This window comes from Lathyrus oleraceus, chromosome 1, assembly GCF_024323335.1.
Source record: "Lathyrus oleraceus cultivar Zhongwan6 chromosome 1, CAAS_Psat_ZW6_1.0, whole genome shotgun sequence".
In the NCBI taxonomy this organism is placed as follows: domain Eukaryota; kingdom Viridiplantae; phylum Streptophyta; class Magnoliopsida; order Fabales; family Fabaceae; genus Lathyrus; species Lathyrus oleraceus.
Genome location: NC_066579.1, coordinates 451281105 through 451298559, shown reverse-complemented (window position 1 = coordinate 451298559; position 17455 = coordinate 451281105). Strand labels below are relative to the sequence as shown.

The window sequence follows — 17455 nt, the reverse complement described above, 5'->3', positions numbered from 1 at the left end:
ACAAAAGTCTACACCATTGACATCATCATAAATTCAAATCCCATTAACATGAGCACCAAAAGAACTCTCACCTTCAAAAAAAGGGAGACCAATTTCAAGGCATACCCAATCATCATCTGCACTTTCATATGCACAAACATGCATAAATCACACCCAAAATGGGAAGGTGCATCAAAAAACAAAGTTATTGAGCACATTATACATGCAAAACATTCTTGCCAAAACAAGGATGCCATTAAACACAATCATATCAATCATCAGCATACCTATGCATAGAATTCCCACCAAAACGGGAAGCTTCATCTAATATAAACAAAAACATTCACATTTCTACATGAATATCTAAAAATCCCCAGCAGAGTCGCCAGCTGTCGCATCTCGAAAAATACGATCCCTCGTGATGGTCGCGAAAAAATGATTTGAATAGAGTCTCCACCAAATTTTGTTTATCCCAATGAAGGAATAGGAAAATATTGATAAAACCTTTAAAAATAGAATAATGGTAATCGACTCCCGAACCCGAATATGGTTGCGACGACCATTATTCTATTTTTAAAGGTTTTATCAATATTTTTCTATTCCTTCATTGGGATAAATAAAGTTCGATGACGACTCTATTCAAATCATTTTTCCGCGACCATCATGAGGGGTCGTATTTTTCGAGATGCGACACCCTAACATCAATCAACCAACACTCTTTGCTACCAAGAACTACGCAGCTTTGAGTTCTCCATCGCACTTGGAGATACATAGGCAGTAAGAATTCTTCAATGAAAATCCAACTTTTAATCGCCTCGTAGGACAGTAATGGTCATGCAACATCTTGTGTAATTGACGTATAATACACGTAGGTAGCGTTCAATTTTGTCGATCGGTTAAGCTAGATTCTCGGTGCTCTAGGTTTTTCTACATACAACCCAAAGTGGAGAAAATTAATTAAAAATAAAAAAATATCTTAGTTTAAAAGGCGCAACAATGAAATAGCGATATTGAAAAATTTGATTCTTGACAACAGCGACAAAAATTTGATAGACCGCATGTATACGACAATATCAATATGTAGTATAAAATATTGTCGAATTCACGTAGATCAATTACAATTATCACTGTATATCGTTCCTATGTATGAAGATTAATAAAAAGTAGTAAACCGGATTTAATTGATGAGATAATGAATAAGAGATTGAAAAAGAGATTTTCGTTTACCAACTCTATTCATACAAAATGCAACAATTTATCATAATGAGAATAAAATTATTTGTAAAAATTACTCAATTAGTGGCGACCCCAACATCCGGGTCATCAAATTTCTAAATAAGTTAAAAATTGATTTTCATAGTAAAATTAATATATTTAAATTTATTTAAAAAATTAAAAATAAATTCTCAATTAATTTCAAGATTCTTTCATAATCTCAAATTCCTCTCTTTCTCTCTTTCCATACATAATTAATATTTCTAAATTTCTACTTTCATAATAAGACTAATAGTTAAAAACAAAAATTACAAACCAGCATTTTATTCTTATTACAATAAATCAATTAAGCATTTCATATGAATTTCACCAATAAACGGGACTCTAAAGAAATTTACTCAAACATGATAAAACAAAAACTTAAATAGCATGTATTTGATAAACACGTAATAAATAAACCTAAATATTATATAAAAGCTGAATTCTTACATAAAACAATTACTTCAAAAAAAGACTTTTGATTCAATAAAACAACATAATAGCAACAAGAATGGTAAGGAATGAAAAAAATTTGATGAAGCCATTACATGAAACAACAATAGTGTAAACACTTGAATAATTGACTTCCCGTACACAAGTTTGAACGGTGTAATCCCTATGGGTGTTTTATAGGATGTCCTATATGCCCATAATGCCTCGTTAAGCTTAGCTGACCAGTCCTATCTAGAGATTGCAACTGTTTTCTCTAGAATCTGTTTAATTTCTCTATTGGAAACCTCTACTTGTTTGTTGGTCTTAGCGTGGTAGGGTGTAGCCATTCAATGTCGCACTCCATACTTGTGTAAAATCTTCTCAAATATTTTGGGTATGAAATGTGATCCTCCATCACTTATGACTAGCCTTGGTACACCAAATCTAGGGAAAATATTATTCTTAAACATTTTAATTACCACTCGTGCATCATTTGTAGGAGAGACGATGACCTCTATCCATTTATATATGTAATCTACTGCTACGAGTATGTACTTGTTTCCCATAGAAGATGAGAAAAGACCTATGAAATCAATTCCCCAAACATTAAAGGCCTTTACCTCTAATATGTTATTCAAAGGCATCTCATCTTGTCGGCAAATGTTTCCGGTGCGTTGACAACAATCATAGTTCACGACCATAGCATGAACATTACTCCATATGTTAGGCCAATAAAGGCCTGCTTGAAGTATTTTCGTGCATGTCTTTGACGTAGTAGTATGCCCTTCATAAGGTGAAGAGTGATCGTGGTTCATGATACTCTGAATTTCCTATTCAGGAACACATCAGAGAAAGATACCGTCGACTCCTCTTTTGAAAAGGAGGGGTTTCATCCCAATAGAATTGTTTTAGATCGTGGAATAATTTCTTCCTCTGTTGGTAGGTCATATATGCAGGTAGAACTTCGACGACTAAATAATTTATGAAGTCAGCATACCATGGTACAGTGTTTTGTACCAACGCAGCTTCTTCCTCCGATTCGCTCTTGGTGTTCAAGTATTTTCTTTTAAGATAATCAATATAGTGAAGATAGCTAATTCCTTCAATTTCAACTGACGCAACCAATCTATCATAGATAAAATCGTCATTAATGGGTACATGTTCTGCCTTAATATTATACAATCTTGATAGGTAGTCACCAACTACATTTTTGGTTCCCTTTTTATCATATATTTCTAAATCTAATTCTTGTAAAAATAGGATCCAACAAAGTAACCTCGGCTTCACATCCTTCTTGCTAAATAAGTATCTTATAGCAACATGATCTGTGTATATAATGATTTTAGTTCCTACTAAGTAAGATCGGAAGTTGTCAATAGTGAATACCATAGATAAGAGTTTCTTTTCGATTGTGGCATAATTCATTTGAGATACATCTAGTGTTCTGCTTGCATAATAAATGACATGCAATTTATTATCTTTCCACTATCCTAAAACAACGTTTATGGTGTAATCACTTGCATCGTACATGATCTCAAATGGTTAACTCCAATCAGGAGGTTACATGATAGATGCAGAGATCAAGGCGTGTTTAAGGATATTAAATGACTCTAGGCATTTTTCATCAAAGATAAATTCAACGTCTTTCATCAAGAGATCGGTTAAAGGCTTGGTGATCTTAGGTGGTCGGAGGTTTTCAATAACTTCAATTTTTGCTTTGTCAACCTCGATTCCTCTCTCAGATACTTTGTATCCTAAGACTATACATTCTTTTACCATAAAATCATATAAAAGCTGAATTCTTACATAAAATAATTGCTTCGAATAAAGACTTTTGATTCAATAAAAAATAAAACAACACAATAACAAGACTGATAAAGAATGCAGAAAAAATTGATGAAGCCATTACATGAAACAGCAATTGTGTAAAGACTTGAATAATTGAAAAAACATTAGTACTAAATCAGATTGACAACTGAAATTTGGAGACAATGACACCATCATTATCTGCATAAAGCCATTCACCATCACCAATAAAACTTCCTCCAACATAAACACCAACATGTTTTTCCCCCCAACCTTTCTTACCAGGCCTGAGTGGATGAGAACCCAAAGCTCTAACACCAACTTGACACAAATTAATCTCATCCACATCTCTAACACAACCATTCACTACAATTCCAGACCAACCCATTCTTTGTGCCAACTGCACTAACTTCCCTCCAACCAAAGCACACCTCATGCTTCCTCTTCCATCAATAACCAAAACTCTTCCTTCTCCTTTTGTTTCAAGAAGTTGTTTAACCAAAACATTGTCTTCAAACACTTTTACGGTAGCTATTGGACCTGAGAATGCTTGAGACTGACCATACTTCTGGAACACTGGATGAAGTATCCTTAAATCACCACTTGATAGAGGTGATATGTTTGTGTCACATATATCTGCTGTTGCTAGACAAGACATGTTACAATACTCCTGCAACAACCAAATTAGCTTAAATTATTATGCAAATTAAGGTTACAAAAATAAGCAGCTTATTGTGCTTACCAAAACAGATGAACGCAGCTAGTAAGGAGAATGAATGTGGGAAATAACTTTGTGATGATAATATTAACTTTGTATCAGTGTGGAATGAAATGGAACAAACCCAACCACACATGTCACAAAGTGGATTGATTTTCGGTTACAATATTTCTCTATCAATTAGATATTCTTATCTTTCTTAATAAAAAAATATCATCAATATTAAAGTATAAAAATAGCTTTAAAAAATAATTATCAGTTAAATGTTTTTAGTACATTTCCTTTTAATAATAATATATTATAAAATATATAAAAAACATTGTAATCATAAAAGTATATCAATGATAACTATATTAGTGTTTACTAAGTCCAATATAGTAGTTTTTGACCTGTCTTTTATGAAAACTCATTAGACGTTAATCAATTTCCTCTTAAATTTTTTTTAGTAGTGATTGAGAATTAATCTAAATTGTCATAGATCTCTGCTTATGATATCCATTCATAAGCTATAAACATGCTTTCAATTAATTCTTAATAAGATATCGTCTTGGATTAAATTTGGGCTGATATAACCAATCTAGTCCATTAGCTATTTCATCCCATCCACGCTCTTCTAGGTGGAGCATTAATCTAGGGTGGGCTCCATTGGGTCAGGGTTGATTTCTGTCCATTTTATGGCCCGACCCAATAGACCAGACATGTGCACAACCCCTCAAGTATGAGTCGTGTAAGGGCGAAGTGCTTTCCTAAGTCCAATCAAAAAGTCAAACATGTACACAATCCATTAAGCATGAGTCTTGTAAAGGTAAAGTGCTTTCTTAATAACTACCAAAAACCAAAACATGTATACAATCCTTCAAGAATGAGTTGTGTAAGGGCAAAGTCCTTTCTTGAGAATTATTAATGATTGTCCGACGCATCCTTCAAGAATGAGTTGCTCATTAATAAATTTTAGCATTCTTTTATCTTAGTTTTTCACACTTTTGTCGAAGTGAATCTTGAATTAATGCGCATGTGTTTTTTCCATTTATATTTGTTTATTGTCCCATGTCCCTTCGGGTCATACGATGAACTTAAGATTTATGTACTTAAGATTTATGTAGAGCTCTTATATATGTTTATATCTCAATGGGCTTTAGACTCCCACTAGGATTCTAATGGATACTTCAGAGTCCTACTAAGATTTTAATTAATGCTCTAAAGGGCTCGATAGTCATACTAATATTCTTGTAGATACTTCAAAGGACTTCAGAGTCCTACTAAGATTCTTATAAATAGACCGGAGGACTTTAAAGTCCTACTAATGTTTTGATAAATATTCATGAGGGCTCTAGAGACCTACTAAGTTCGGGTAGATGCCCGAGAGGGATTCTGAGTCTTATTAAGGTTCTGATAAATGTCCCAGAGGGCTCTAGAGTCGTATTAAGGTTCTGGTAGATAGTTTGGGGGCTTTAGTGTGCTACTAAGTTTTTGATAAATACCACGGAGGGCTCCAAGTTCATATTAAGGTTTTGGTAAATACCTAAAGTAATTTAAAGTCCTACTAAGGTTCTGATAAATACCTCGAAGGAATTCAGAGTCATACTAAGATTTTGGTAAATACTCTAGAGGGCCTTGAAGATGCTACCGGGTATTATACTTGTTTTTTTAGTGCTTGTCCGATAAGACCAATTAACTTGTATATTCTAATTCGCGACTTGTTTATAGTTTAACTTTAAAATATTGGTGAAATAAATCTTATTCAGAAGAAGCATCTTATTTAGTGTCCGTGGAGAAATTTTCTTAATGGGATATTGCTAGCATTCTTTAGTGTTAATGCTCTAACAATTGAAATTTGACCAACTTTGCATTGTCTGTAAAGTGTTGATTATAAGAGTAAGACCATATGTTATGAATGTACACCATCCATGAATCTAGGTCGGTCTTTGAGGGCGAGCAAACGAGATACCTTACAGGGCCTCAAAATTATTAGACTTAAACTATAGCTAAATAGGATCTTATAAAATATTTGTCAGGTTAAATTGAGATTAAATAAGGTCTCTATTTATTTTGTCATTGTTAAACTATGACTAACCAACACAGGGTCTCTAAAAACTTGAGATGACTCTGCATGAACCAATCCTTTCTTTATAAAAAGAAGAACTAAAAATATAATTTTTTTATGGTTGTCTAAACAAAAAATTAGTTAATTCAGATATTGTTCATTAGGCTAAACTAGAATGATAGGCTATTAGTTGCATTACAATTAGTTGATGTTGGAATTATCCGATACAAAATAAGATATCAAATGAATCGCTGAAGACTAAACGTGACTAATAATTGCTAGGTTAAGGTATTATCAGGTTAGGATTGTCTGACTTTTTGGAGGGAACTTCTCTCTACCTTTGTCTCTCTCTCTCTCCAAGATTTTTCACTCTCTTTCTCTCTCATATCATTTTCCCCATTTTTTTTCTTCTCTTTCTCACTTCTCTCTCTATGAAAATACCCTAAAGTTACCTAAAGTTAGGGGAGTGAAAGGTAGAGAATCCATTTCTGTATTATTCACACTAGGCTTTATCACAATGAAACATCATTAGAATTAACAAATAAATAATCGACTAACAATTGAATAAATCGTCAGCTGATGGATCAACATGGCTACCAAGTTTAAATGGGATTCTAAACTATTAGTAGTCACATTGAAAGTGCTAAACATTTGAATCCACACATAAGAAGAAGCTGAATTGAGAGCTTTAGAAAAAAATATGGTTTGAAATTTTTTTCCGATTATCTTCAGATTTTAAAGAAACTTTAATATTTTTTTTAGAAATTAGTAGTGAAAATTAACAATGCGAAAAATAAAAAAAGGAGAGAGAGAGAGAGAGAGAGAGAGAGAGAGAGAGAGAGAGAGAGAGAGAGAGAGAGAGAGAGAGAGAGAGAGAGAGAGAGAGAGAGAGAGAGAGAGAGAGAGAGAGAGAGAGAGAGAGAGAGAGAGAGAGAGAGAGAGAGAGAGAGAGAGAGAGAGAGAGAGAGAGAGAGAGAGAGAGAGAGAGAGAGAGCGAGAGAAGAGAGAGAGAGAAGAGAGAGAGAGAGAAGAGAGAGAGAGAGAGAGAAGAGAGAGAGAGAGAGAGAGAGAGAGAGAGAGAGAGAGAGAGAGAGAAGAGAGAGAGAGAGAGAGAGAGGAAGAGAGAGAGAGAGAGAGAGAGAGAGAGAGAGAGAGAGAGAGAGCGAGAGAGAGAGAGAGAGAGAGAGAGAGAGAGAGAGAGAGAGAGAGAGAGAGAGGGAGAGAGAGAGAGAGAGAGAGAGAGAGAGAGAGAGAGAGAGAGAGAGAGAGAGAGAGAGAGAGAGAGAGAGAGGACATCATAAATTCATACAAGTTTAATCAAGAAGAATTAATCTTGTCCCCAAGATTTGATCTTGAGAATATCCATTAATGCTTAATAGTTTTTGGCAGGTTAAATTATCAAACCCCCTTATGAGGAAGTTAATCCAAAATGACATAAATATCCAAAAGTGATAAAACATATGCTATGACATGATATGCATGAAAATAGAAATAAACACAAGGTAAGTCAGCTGCTTCATTATGAGGAAGTGGAATAGTTGTAGGATCTAGAACAGGGTCAGTATGCTTTGGATCAAGATTAGAAGTACAAAGAGGAAAGATGAGATTTGGACTATCAAGGTGCTCGAGAGCAGCTCTAACAAACTCCACTTGAGCAAGGACTCGAGCTTCACCAGCTTGCATCTTGGTCTTCGACTCTTCATTCAACTTCACCAACTTTTCTGACCTTCCTTAGCAACACCTTCAATGTGTGCCATGATGCTTTCATATCAGAAGAAAGCGAATCTACAAATGGTGAACTGAGCCCTTCATCAGGATCCTTCACAATCCTATCCTCACAAAGCATAATACCACAAGTATGTAGAAAATAGTATTCCCCGCTTTCATCTTAGTAGTATCTCATAAGATTAATAATAGTGAAGTCAACCCACTTTGGCGATTTCACCAAATTTGTAGCGAATGAAGTAATACTATTCAATTCAAGAATGAACATGACAAATGATGAGAATAATAAAGAAGTCCTAGGAGAGGATCTGTAGTGCTTCATCCTCTGCAGAACGAAAGTGACCTAATTATGGCGTGTGTTGCTTAAAAGTACCCACAATAGACAGAGGTCAAAGTCATCTTCTCTTGCCTAGTTATGACGTTTATTGTACATCATTTAAACCATAATCCAGTGCAAAATTCGCATTTCAAACTTAATATGACTTATATTAAGATCGACCATATCCAGACGATCACCGAATACAGACTTAGAAATACTTGTTACCAAATCAAACATTGAAAATTTAGGAGCATTAGTGGTACATATTTCTTCACCTCTAGCCAATACACCAAAAGGAGTACTAAAGTCATCTAAAGAGAACTTAATCAACTTTGAAATGACACTCTAAACTTTCATCAGTGATTTTCAAATTGCAATAAAGCATGTTAGCAAGCTTCGGATCATACTTAATATTCAAACTCAAAAATCTCAGCAAACTATGTTCCTCAACTAGAGCCAAAAATCGAATTCCTAATTTGATCTCAGCCATCTTTTCAACAAAGTACTAAAAGTCTATAAGTTTGTTTGAAAACTCATTGACATACCTCTGTATATTTTCTTCGAGAATTGACATGTGAATTTTATTATTGATGAGAGAATCATCTTTGTTGGAGCTTTGATTAGTCACATTAGTTTTTGGACCTTTTATTAACCCATGCATCAGTTGAATACTTTTTTTCATGCACTACAAAAAAGTGCATAAACTGTTGCGATTATTTTAAGAATATCATAACCGTTTCAGCCGCCACAATTTACAAATACGATGTTTTTAAAACGCCATAAATTTGGCTGAGCAAGAAAAATAATGGCGGTTTATAACTAAGCACCATGCAATCCGGTTAAAAGTACGAAGGGGAAAAATAGATTTTTGTTAGATTTTTGTTGAAATATTAAAAGTATAAATTAAATAAAACATGACAAGGTAAAAACTACTTAAAATAGAAAAAATCATAAACTAAAAAGAAAAGTTACAAGTTAAAAATTAAATGACAATTATCAAATAGAACTTTTTGTATTAATACAGGTTGAAAAGTTAAAAGATAAAAATTCTTTTTTAGTCTTACCAAACAGACTTTTTGTTGGATAGAATTTTTTTTCTATTATTTCATCGATCTATTGGTATCTATCTTAATAACAAGTATTAGCAACAATAATTATGAGTACACTTTCCACCCATATACTAAGAAACTGGTGCAAGTTAATAGTTAGTTCCTTATAAGTTAAGATCTACTTATTTTGTTTTTATAGACTAGATATTGCTATTGAAAAACCATCTGTATAGTATTTTGATTATCATATTTTTGGAATAGTGTTTAGACAGAGCATTAAATAATTTGGTCCCTCTGTCAGTTTCCATTAATTAATTTGGTCCCCACGAAATGTCAAAATTTTCCTATTATAGAGCGGCAAAATCTTTTAATAAAGGTCCAACGTTTCAATCGTGTCTTACGAAGGGAAAGATCTTTCCATAAAAGTCAAGTGTTTTAATTGTCTCGTAGGCTAGGCTGTAACTATCATATACATTTTAATTGTTTCTTAGGGCGGTAATGGTCATGCAACATCTTGTTGCAACCGACGTATACGTTCGATTTTATTGATCGATTGAGTTAGATTCCCGGTGCTCTGGATTTTTCGTATACAATTGAAAGTGGGGAAAATTAATTAAAATAAAATATCTTAGTCTAAAAAGCGTAACTAAAATATTATTGAATCCCCGTAGACCAATTACAATTACCATTATATATCGTTCCTATATTTAACTAAGACTACACAAAGAATTGGAGTTTGCGAAAAGATTAATAAGGGACCAAAACATATATTTTCATTTACCAACTCTACTCGTACAAAATACTAACAATTTATCATAATAAGAATAAAATTATTTGTACAAATTAAAAAATTGACTTTTGTAATGAAATTCTTAAATAAATTAAAAATTGACTTTCGTAATAAAATTAATATATATAAAATTCTTTTAAAAGTTAAAAATAAATTCACAATTAAATTAAAAATTCTTTCACTATATTAAAATTAAATGTTGAATAATAGTGTCATCAAATATCGGTTCCTCTCTTTCGATACATAACCAATATCTCTAAGTTTCTACTTTTCTAATAAAACTAATAGTTAAAAATAAAAATTGCAAACCAACATTTTATTCTTATTACAATTAATTAATTAAACATTTCATATGAATTTCCCAATAAACAATCCTATTTTTTCGGACTCTAAAGAAATCTACTCAAACATAGTAAAATAAGAACTTAAACAACATTTATTTGATAAGCACGTAGTAAATAAACCTAGAAATTATATAAAATATGAATTCTTGCATAAAATAATTGCTTCCTTCGAATCAAAACTTTTGATCCAATAAAACAACACAATAAAAACAACACAATAGCAACAATAAGATTGGTAAAGAATGCAAAAAAAATTGATGAAGCCATTACATGAAACAACAATAGTGTAAAGACTCGAATAATTGACTTCCCGTACACAAGTTTGAATGGAGTAGTCCATATGGGTGTTTTATAGGATGTCATATATGACCATAATGCCTCGTTAAGCTTAGTTGACCGGTCCTATCTAGAGGTTGCAACTGTTTTCTCTAGAATCTGTTTAATTTCTTTGTTAGAAACCTCTACTTGTCTGTTGGTCTTAGCGTGGTAGGGTGTAGCCATTCAATGTCGCACTCCATACTTGTGTAAAATCTTCTCAAATATTTTGGGTATGAAATGTGATCCTCCATGACTTATGAATAGCCTTGGTACACCAAATCTAGGGAAAATATTGTTCTTAAACATTTTAATTACCACTCGTGCATCATTTGTAGGAGAGACGATGACCTCTATACATTTATATATGTAATCTACTGCTACGAGTATGTACGTCTTTCCCATAGAAGATGGGAAAAGACCCATGAAATCAATTCCCCAAACATTAAAGACCTATACCTCTAATATGTTATTCAAAGGCATCTCATCTCGCCGGGAAATGTTTTCGGTGCGTTGACAACAGTCACAGTTCATGACCATAGCATGGACATTGTGTCATATGTTAGGCCAATAAAGGCATGCTTGAAGTATTTTCGCGCATGTCTTTGACGTAGTAGCATGCCCTTCATAAGGTGAGGAGTGACAGTGGTTCATGATACTCTGAATTTCCTATTTAGGAACACATCGGAGAAAGATACCGTCGGCTCCTCTTTTGAAAAGCAGGGGTTCATCTAGGGGTGTTCATGGGTGTGGGTCGATCCAAACCAACTCAACCCATAAATTATCCGAACCCATTCATTTACGGGTATACCTAACCCAATCCATAATAACTCGTATAGTTTTGGTTCGAGTATTGGGTTTGAGTTTTGCAACCCGCGGACCCATTGACCAAACCCATTGATATGGCTTTAGTAATTTCTAATTATTTTTATTATTATTTTGAATAAAAATATAAAAATAATATCGCTATGTTTAGAAATTAAAAATCCAAATTTTATTGATCGCATACCGATGTCACACTATGGCTCTATTAATCGATATCTGAGTACTTTCGCTGTCGCGCAAAGCATTTTAATTTAAAATTTAAAATTTAGATCCAGAAAAATAATTTAATATTAAAAATCAGTGCCGATATAATTTACCGAATCCCGTCGGAACGACCGTGTCTCCATCTGAGTTCTAAGAGCTTAGCCGGACATATTTGTGGAAAGCATACTATTATTAATTAAACTGAACATAAAATAATAAAATTTAACTTGAAATACAAATAGGTTTAGGCACCTGCAAGTATCCCATACACATGTAAACAAAAACGGTAAGAACAATAACAATTGGAACTTATATGAGTGATTTAAAACAGATAATTGCAGTGAATAATAGATATAACAATATGAACTGAAACTAGAAATTAAATGACACCAACAATAAGCAATAGTTGAGATTAGAAATTAAGAACAACAACAACATTAAATAAATACGATAAAAAATGGAATCATAAAGACTAAAAATAAAAAATTAAAGCAATAAGTAAAATGAAACCTACAAATTAGAAGCTGAATAAAAATGGATTCTGAAATTAAATTGAGAAATGATTTTGGCTAGATTGTTGTAAATGATAATCCAAATACACAGAAAAATCTTAATTCAAAGTTACAACAGTCCCTCAATGTGAGAAACTGCAGCTTTTTACAATAATGCTGGGAATTGATGAAAGGAGTCTTAATTTGGGTAGGAGAAGACTGGGCCTGACAATTGCTGTATTTCTGGCCTCAAAGTCCATGGAGGACTCCATGGCCTCATGGAGAATACCATGAGTGAAAACTGATTGAGCGTGGCCTTTAAGGTCTATGGAAAACACCATGAACTTCATGGCGAATGCAATAAGTGCTAGACTATGTCTTTCTTTGACTTTTCTTCGTGCTTAGGTGGAGTTTGAATTTCACGTCGTGGTAGACACCATGGCGAGCACCATGGTGAACTCCATGAGAGCATAATTTGTCATTTTTCTTCGTTCTTTGTTATTTTCATCCCGATTTCTCGCATGGGTGCTCCTATTTGGAAAGTACCTAAAATAAACACAATATACCAGCATAAAATCATAAAATGGAAATAACACAGGCTAAAATGACATGTGTATCGAGTCAGAAACATGATATGTTTCATGGTTATCAATATTGAACTAGAGGATAAAGAGAAAACGACTTTCACTTTTCCCTTCAACATTTTTCCCTATAGAAGAATGTTCTTTGATCCAGATATAAAAAGTAAAGATACTGATTAAAAATAAAAGGTCAACGGAAACTGCCTTAAGATATGACATTGGAGCCCCACATTGGAAGAGGAAATTGTAGAAGAGCTCTCATTGGAAAAGACTACTTATGCAATCATCTATCCATCTTGACTACTCGGGTGTGTTCTTTCCTTTCTCTCATCCTTATTTTATGTTTGTCTCTTTCATTGAGGATAATGCATGTCTTAAGTGTGAGGGATGGAGTAATTTACTTCTATGTTTTCTTATTTGTCATTTACGTTTTTATTTTTAAAAAAAAATGTGCATGCTTTTTTTTTTTTATCTTTGAGTTGCAGGTGTGAGTATTTTCTTTGTTCTCTTGACTAAAGACTCATGGTGTGATGTGAGTGATTTGTGGTACATTATTAGTATAATAAGTAGGACTAAATTATGAATTGTTCCTCATTTGTTGTAGACCATTAACCTTTCTGTGATTTCACTAATGTCTGTTAGTCTCTAGAATTTGATCTGACACTTTTTGAAACTGATTGTTTACTTGTGCACACTGATATGATAATTTCAAGTTGTTTTTATTTTACTTTTAGCGACTTAGCCAAAAAGCCAACCTTAAAAATATGATTCTCTATTTGAAACTCCCTTGAGGCCATTTATCTCATTCTTTGTTTGAAACTCATTACAAACCTAAAAGTGAAAAATAATGTTACTACCCTATTTAAAGGGTTGAAAGACTATTGTTTGGAGTTGTGTGGGATTGAATTAATATAACTGTGATATTTCAAAAGATGGGAGAAAAGAAAAAAAAATAGAATGACAAGAAAAAAAAACAGAAAAAGAAAAGAAAGAAGGAAGAAAATTCATGTTCTTATCTTATTCCTTCTAGAAAAAAAATAAAAATAAAAACCAAAGAGAAGAGAAAATGATTGTAAAGAAGTTGCTGAAAAGTGAATGAATTATTGTTTAGTTCAATTCCCTTAGTCTCCTTCAATTTCCCTTTTAAATTTTAGCCTAGTATCCCATAGGATTTATCTCACCCGTAGCTTGACCACGTTACAGCTCAAAAAAAGTCATTTTGATCTCTGTGTGCATGTATTTCAAATGTGGATGTTACAGTATTTCAACCTTACGGTTATGATAATTTTCATGATGTACTTTAAGTGTAAACAGTTAGTCTAAACACTTGAGAGTTGATAGAATTTTATCATGTGAGGATCTTGCTACTTATGATATACCTTTCGGTAAACTGTCTTTTTACTTGCTTTGATTGTCACACAAAATTACTCACTAACACTATATTACTTGAAGTTTAGAATGAGGATTTTACTTACCCCTTTATGATCCCGAAAATCTTTGAAATTGCATGCTCTCAGAAATCTCGAAGTGCAAAATTTTAAGTGTTAGGGAATTTGAGCAGTGTATTTAAATACCCTTATTTTACTTTATGCTAAGAGATTTTTTATGACTTGTTGCTTTTATTTTGATGTTTTGAGTGCGTTTCCTAAGTTTAGCTTATTTCTGATTTAATTTTAATTTGGTTATTTATTTTCTGAATAAGCGGTAATTTGACACCTTCTCGCCGTGCAAGTCATAACTTTGGCTACAGGATATCGTTTGATGCGTTCTAAAATGTGTTGGAAATCTAAGAGGATAAGATATAAGTTTAATGTTAAAGTTAAAAGCTAATTCAGAGTGAAGAAGTTCGAATAATCAATTTTATCTTCTGACTTAATAAAATAATTAGTTTTGGGGCAGTTTTTAAGTTTTTTGGGCCGTATGCTATTACGGTCCGATTTTCGTTTTATTATTTAAGTAAATTCATAGCTTTGTTTTCAATCATTCAATACTCGCAAAATTAGAAGAGCTACTATAAATTCTATGGAGAACTGACGTCCTAGTGATTGATCTGCTATAATCGTGTCTCCATCCGCTTTGAAGTTTTTTTATAATTTCCAAAGAAATTTCAATTCCTTTTCAATTCTTTATGTAAATTTGATTGCTTAATTCGACTTCCATTGTTTTTCTAATTCTATTTCTTCTTATAGAATATGATTAATTTATTTTGATTGATGTATGTTTCATACTGTAATCGCGTTTGCTTAATCTGTGTCAGCTTAATTCGGAAATTAGGATCACATATCATATATTAGCATCAATTGCACTTGTTATTGGTTTTGTAATTGAAAGGGAATTACAACCATTTAGGGAATTTAAATTATATTAATTGGTGATAAGTTGGAGATTGAACAATAATTAATTTGTCAACAATATTCGTAATTAAATTCTATTAATAATAGGCTCAAAAACAGGTTGGAATATCTCGTGTACTACACAAGGGGAGAATAAATCCTGACTATTCAATATATTTACTCAGACCTGATTCTTTCCCATATATTCATTTTTCTTCAAAATCTTTTCTTTTCTAGATATTACTTTTTGTTGATGACAAAAAGGGGAGAAAGATAATGAGTATTTTATATCGTAAGATTGTGCTTTAAAAAGAATTTAATTAACCAGAATAAGACTTAGAGGGAGCTTACCAACCTCACCCTCTGAACTATCAGACTTAGGGGGAACTTACAAACCTCAGACCTTGAAGTCAACATCTTAATTAAATTAACAACCGGTGTTCTTAAATAATTATGTTTGTTATCATCAAAAAGGGGGAGATTGTTGGAACAAAATTGGTTGATAAAATACCTCTTAGATTTTGATAATAACAAAGTACTTAAAGAACAATTGGGTATTCTAACATCTACTCAAGTATGGAAGATTATAAGACCGTGAACAAATGAAGAAAAGCTTGAGGATTATGAATATGAAGTTCAGACTATGGCTCTGAAGATCACTTCTGAAGACCCTAGCACTAATGGAAGATCCAGCCTCTGAAGAAGTCAACTCTAAAGAAAGTCCGCCTCTAGTGATCGAGGCTCTGAAACTTCAGAACCCAAGAAGTAGACGCTAAAGATATCAACCTCTAAAGAGTGAAGTCTGAAGAAAGGTAACCTCTAAAGGATAATTGCTTCAATCGAGGAAACCCTACCAGACTCAGAGACCTTTTGGTCACATGAAGACTTAAGGATAAATCTCTTATTTGTTGTTTGAGCCTCAACGAATAATTCCTCTTGTAGAAAGTTATTTTCTTAATGTGTCAAATCAAGTATAAATGTTATCCAACCTTTTGGTGAAAGTCTTCAACATCTCTTTTCTTCCTCTCTATATAAGAAACAGAGGGCCCAAAGAAGAAGAAGAAAATCCATTACATAACAAGACTATGAACCATGACATTTCAAAGAGTAGTCACTCTGTCGAATTTGATAGACTTATAACCTATATATTTTAGAAGTTCGTAAATCTTAGAGTCTTTTTTAGTAGTATTCTATCTACACCTCTGATTATATATCAAGTGTAGTTATTGGCCAAATCTCTTAACTGTTTGTTATAGAGTCAGAAGTCTCTTGCTTTAGTGCTTGAGCATTTGAAGTCTTTTGCCTATGTGCTTTAGAATTATAAGTCTCTTTCGTGTATGCTTGAGCATAAAAGTCTCTTACTTGAGGGTTTTCGCATTGGAAGTATCTTGCTTGGTGCTTGAGCATTTGTAATCAGTTTGGTTAAAGTGAACATCCCTTGGAAGTGTATGGGGATTGGACTACTCTCAAGTTGTGAGGGGAACCAGGATTACTGTTGTATGTCTTTACTTTTACTTTCCTGCTTTCTGACCTTATCATTCTGATACTATCAATTGTGTAACATTGAGTATGATTCTGATTCAGAATCTGATAAGGACCTTAAGAAGCACACCAAGTGTTCAGAATCTGATTGAGAAAATTAGAAGCAGAAGAAGAAAAAGTTTACATAATTCAACCCCCTTTCTTGTGTTTTTCTCACCTTGAGTCATCTCTCTAACTCTACTCTTGCATTTATATTTGTAGTAATTGCATGCTAGGTTTTTCAATTCCTTTATATTATATCATTTTGTTCTTGATAGTGATTAATTACGTAAATCATATGTTTTGTTGGAATTGGATAACTAGTCAAGCAAGTCTTGTGATTGATAAATCTGAAAACGGTTTGAATTTAGGATTTCACATATTGAATCAACTATGTACACTTCTTGTGACTACAAATTTGAATCAATTCATATCAAATGTTCCATTGTTATAATCTTTGATATTGGTGAAACGAACTGTATTAGCTTGATTAATAATCAATTGTAGAATTTTCATTTTCGCTTCAAACCTTCCGCTTGCAACTCATCTTTGAAAACACTCCGATTTTGGAAAATGTCGATTGCATTTTTTAATTTGGGACTATTTTTCTACTTCCATATTCACAATTAAAATACAATAATATTATGAATTTTTTACTCTTGATTGATCTCATTGATTCTCCTTCGACGTTTCACTATCTTGAAAATTATCAATATTATTTTGAA

General features: G+C 32.9%; 1 protein-coding gene across 3 annotated transcripts in view; it reads right to left on the bottom strand.

The window, feature by feature from the left end:
• Positions 1-3547: 3547 nt before the first annotated feature.
• Positions 3548-17455, bottom strand: part of LOC127083270 (putative 4-hydroxy-4-methyl-2-oxoglutarate aldolase 3) — a 28860-nt gene continuing 14952 nt past the window's right edge. For 2 of the 3 annotated variants that reach the window (XM_051023581.1, XM_051023572.1), the window contains exon 2: positions 3548-4141. In XM_051023581.1, the coding sequence (XP_050879538.1) occupies positions 3629-4129 (501 nt within the window). In that variant the 5' untranslated portion in view covers positions 4130-4141 and the 3' untranslated portion in view covers positions 3548-3628. Of the gene's footprint in view, positions 4142-4213; positions 4389-17455 lie in introns of those variants that run through there. The other variant, XM_051023562.1, reaches the window with a different exon arrangement.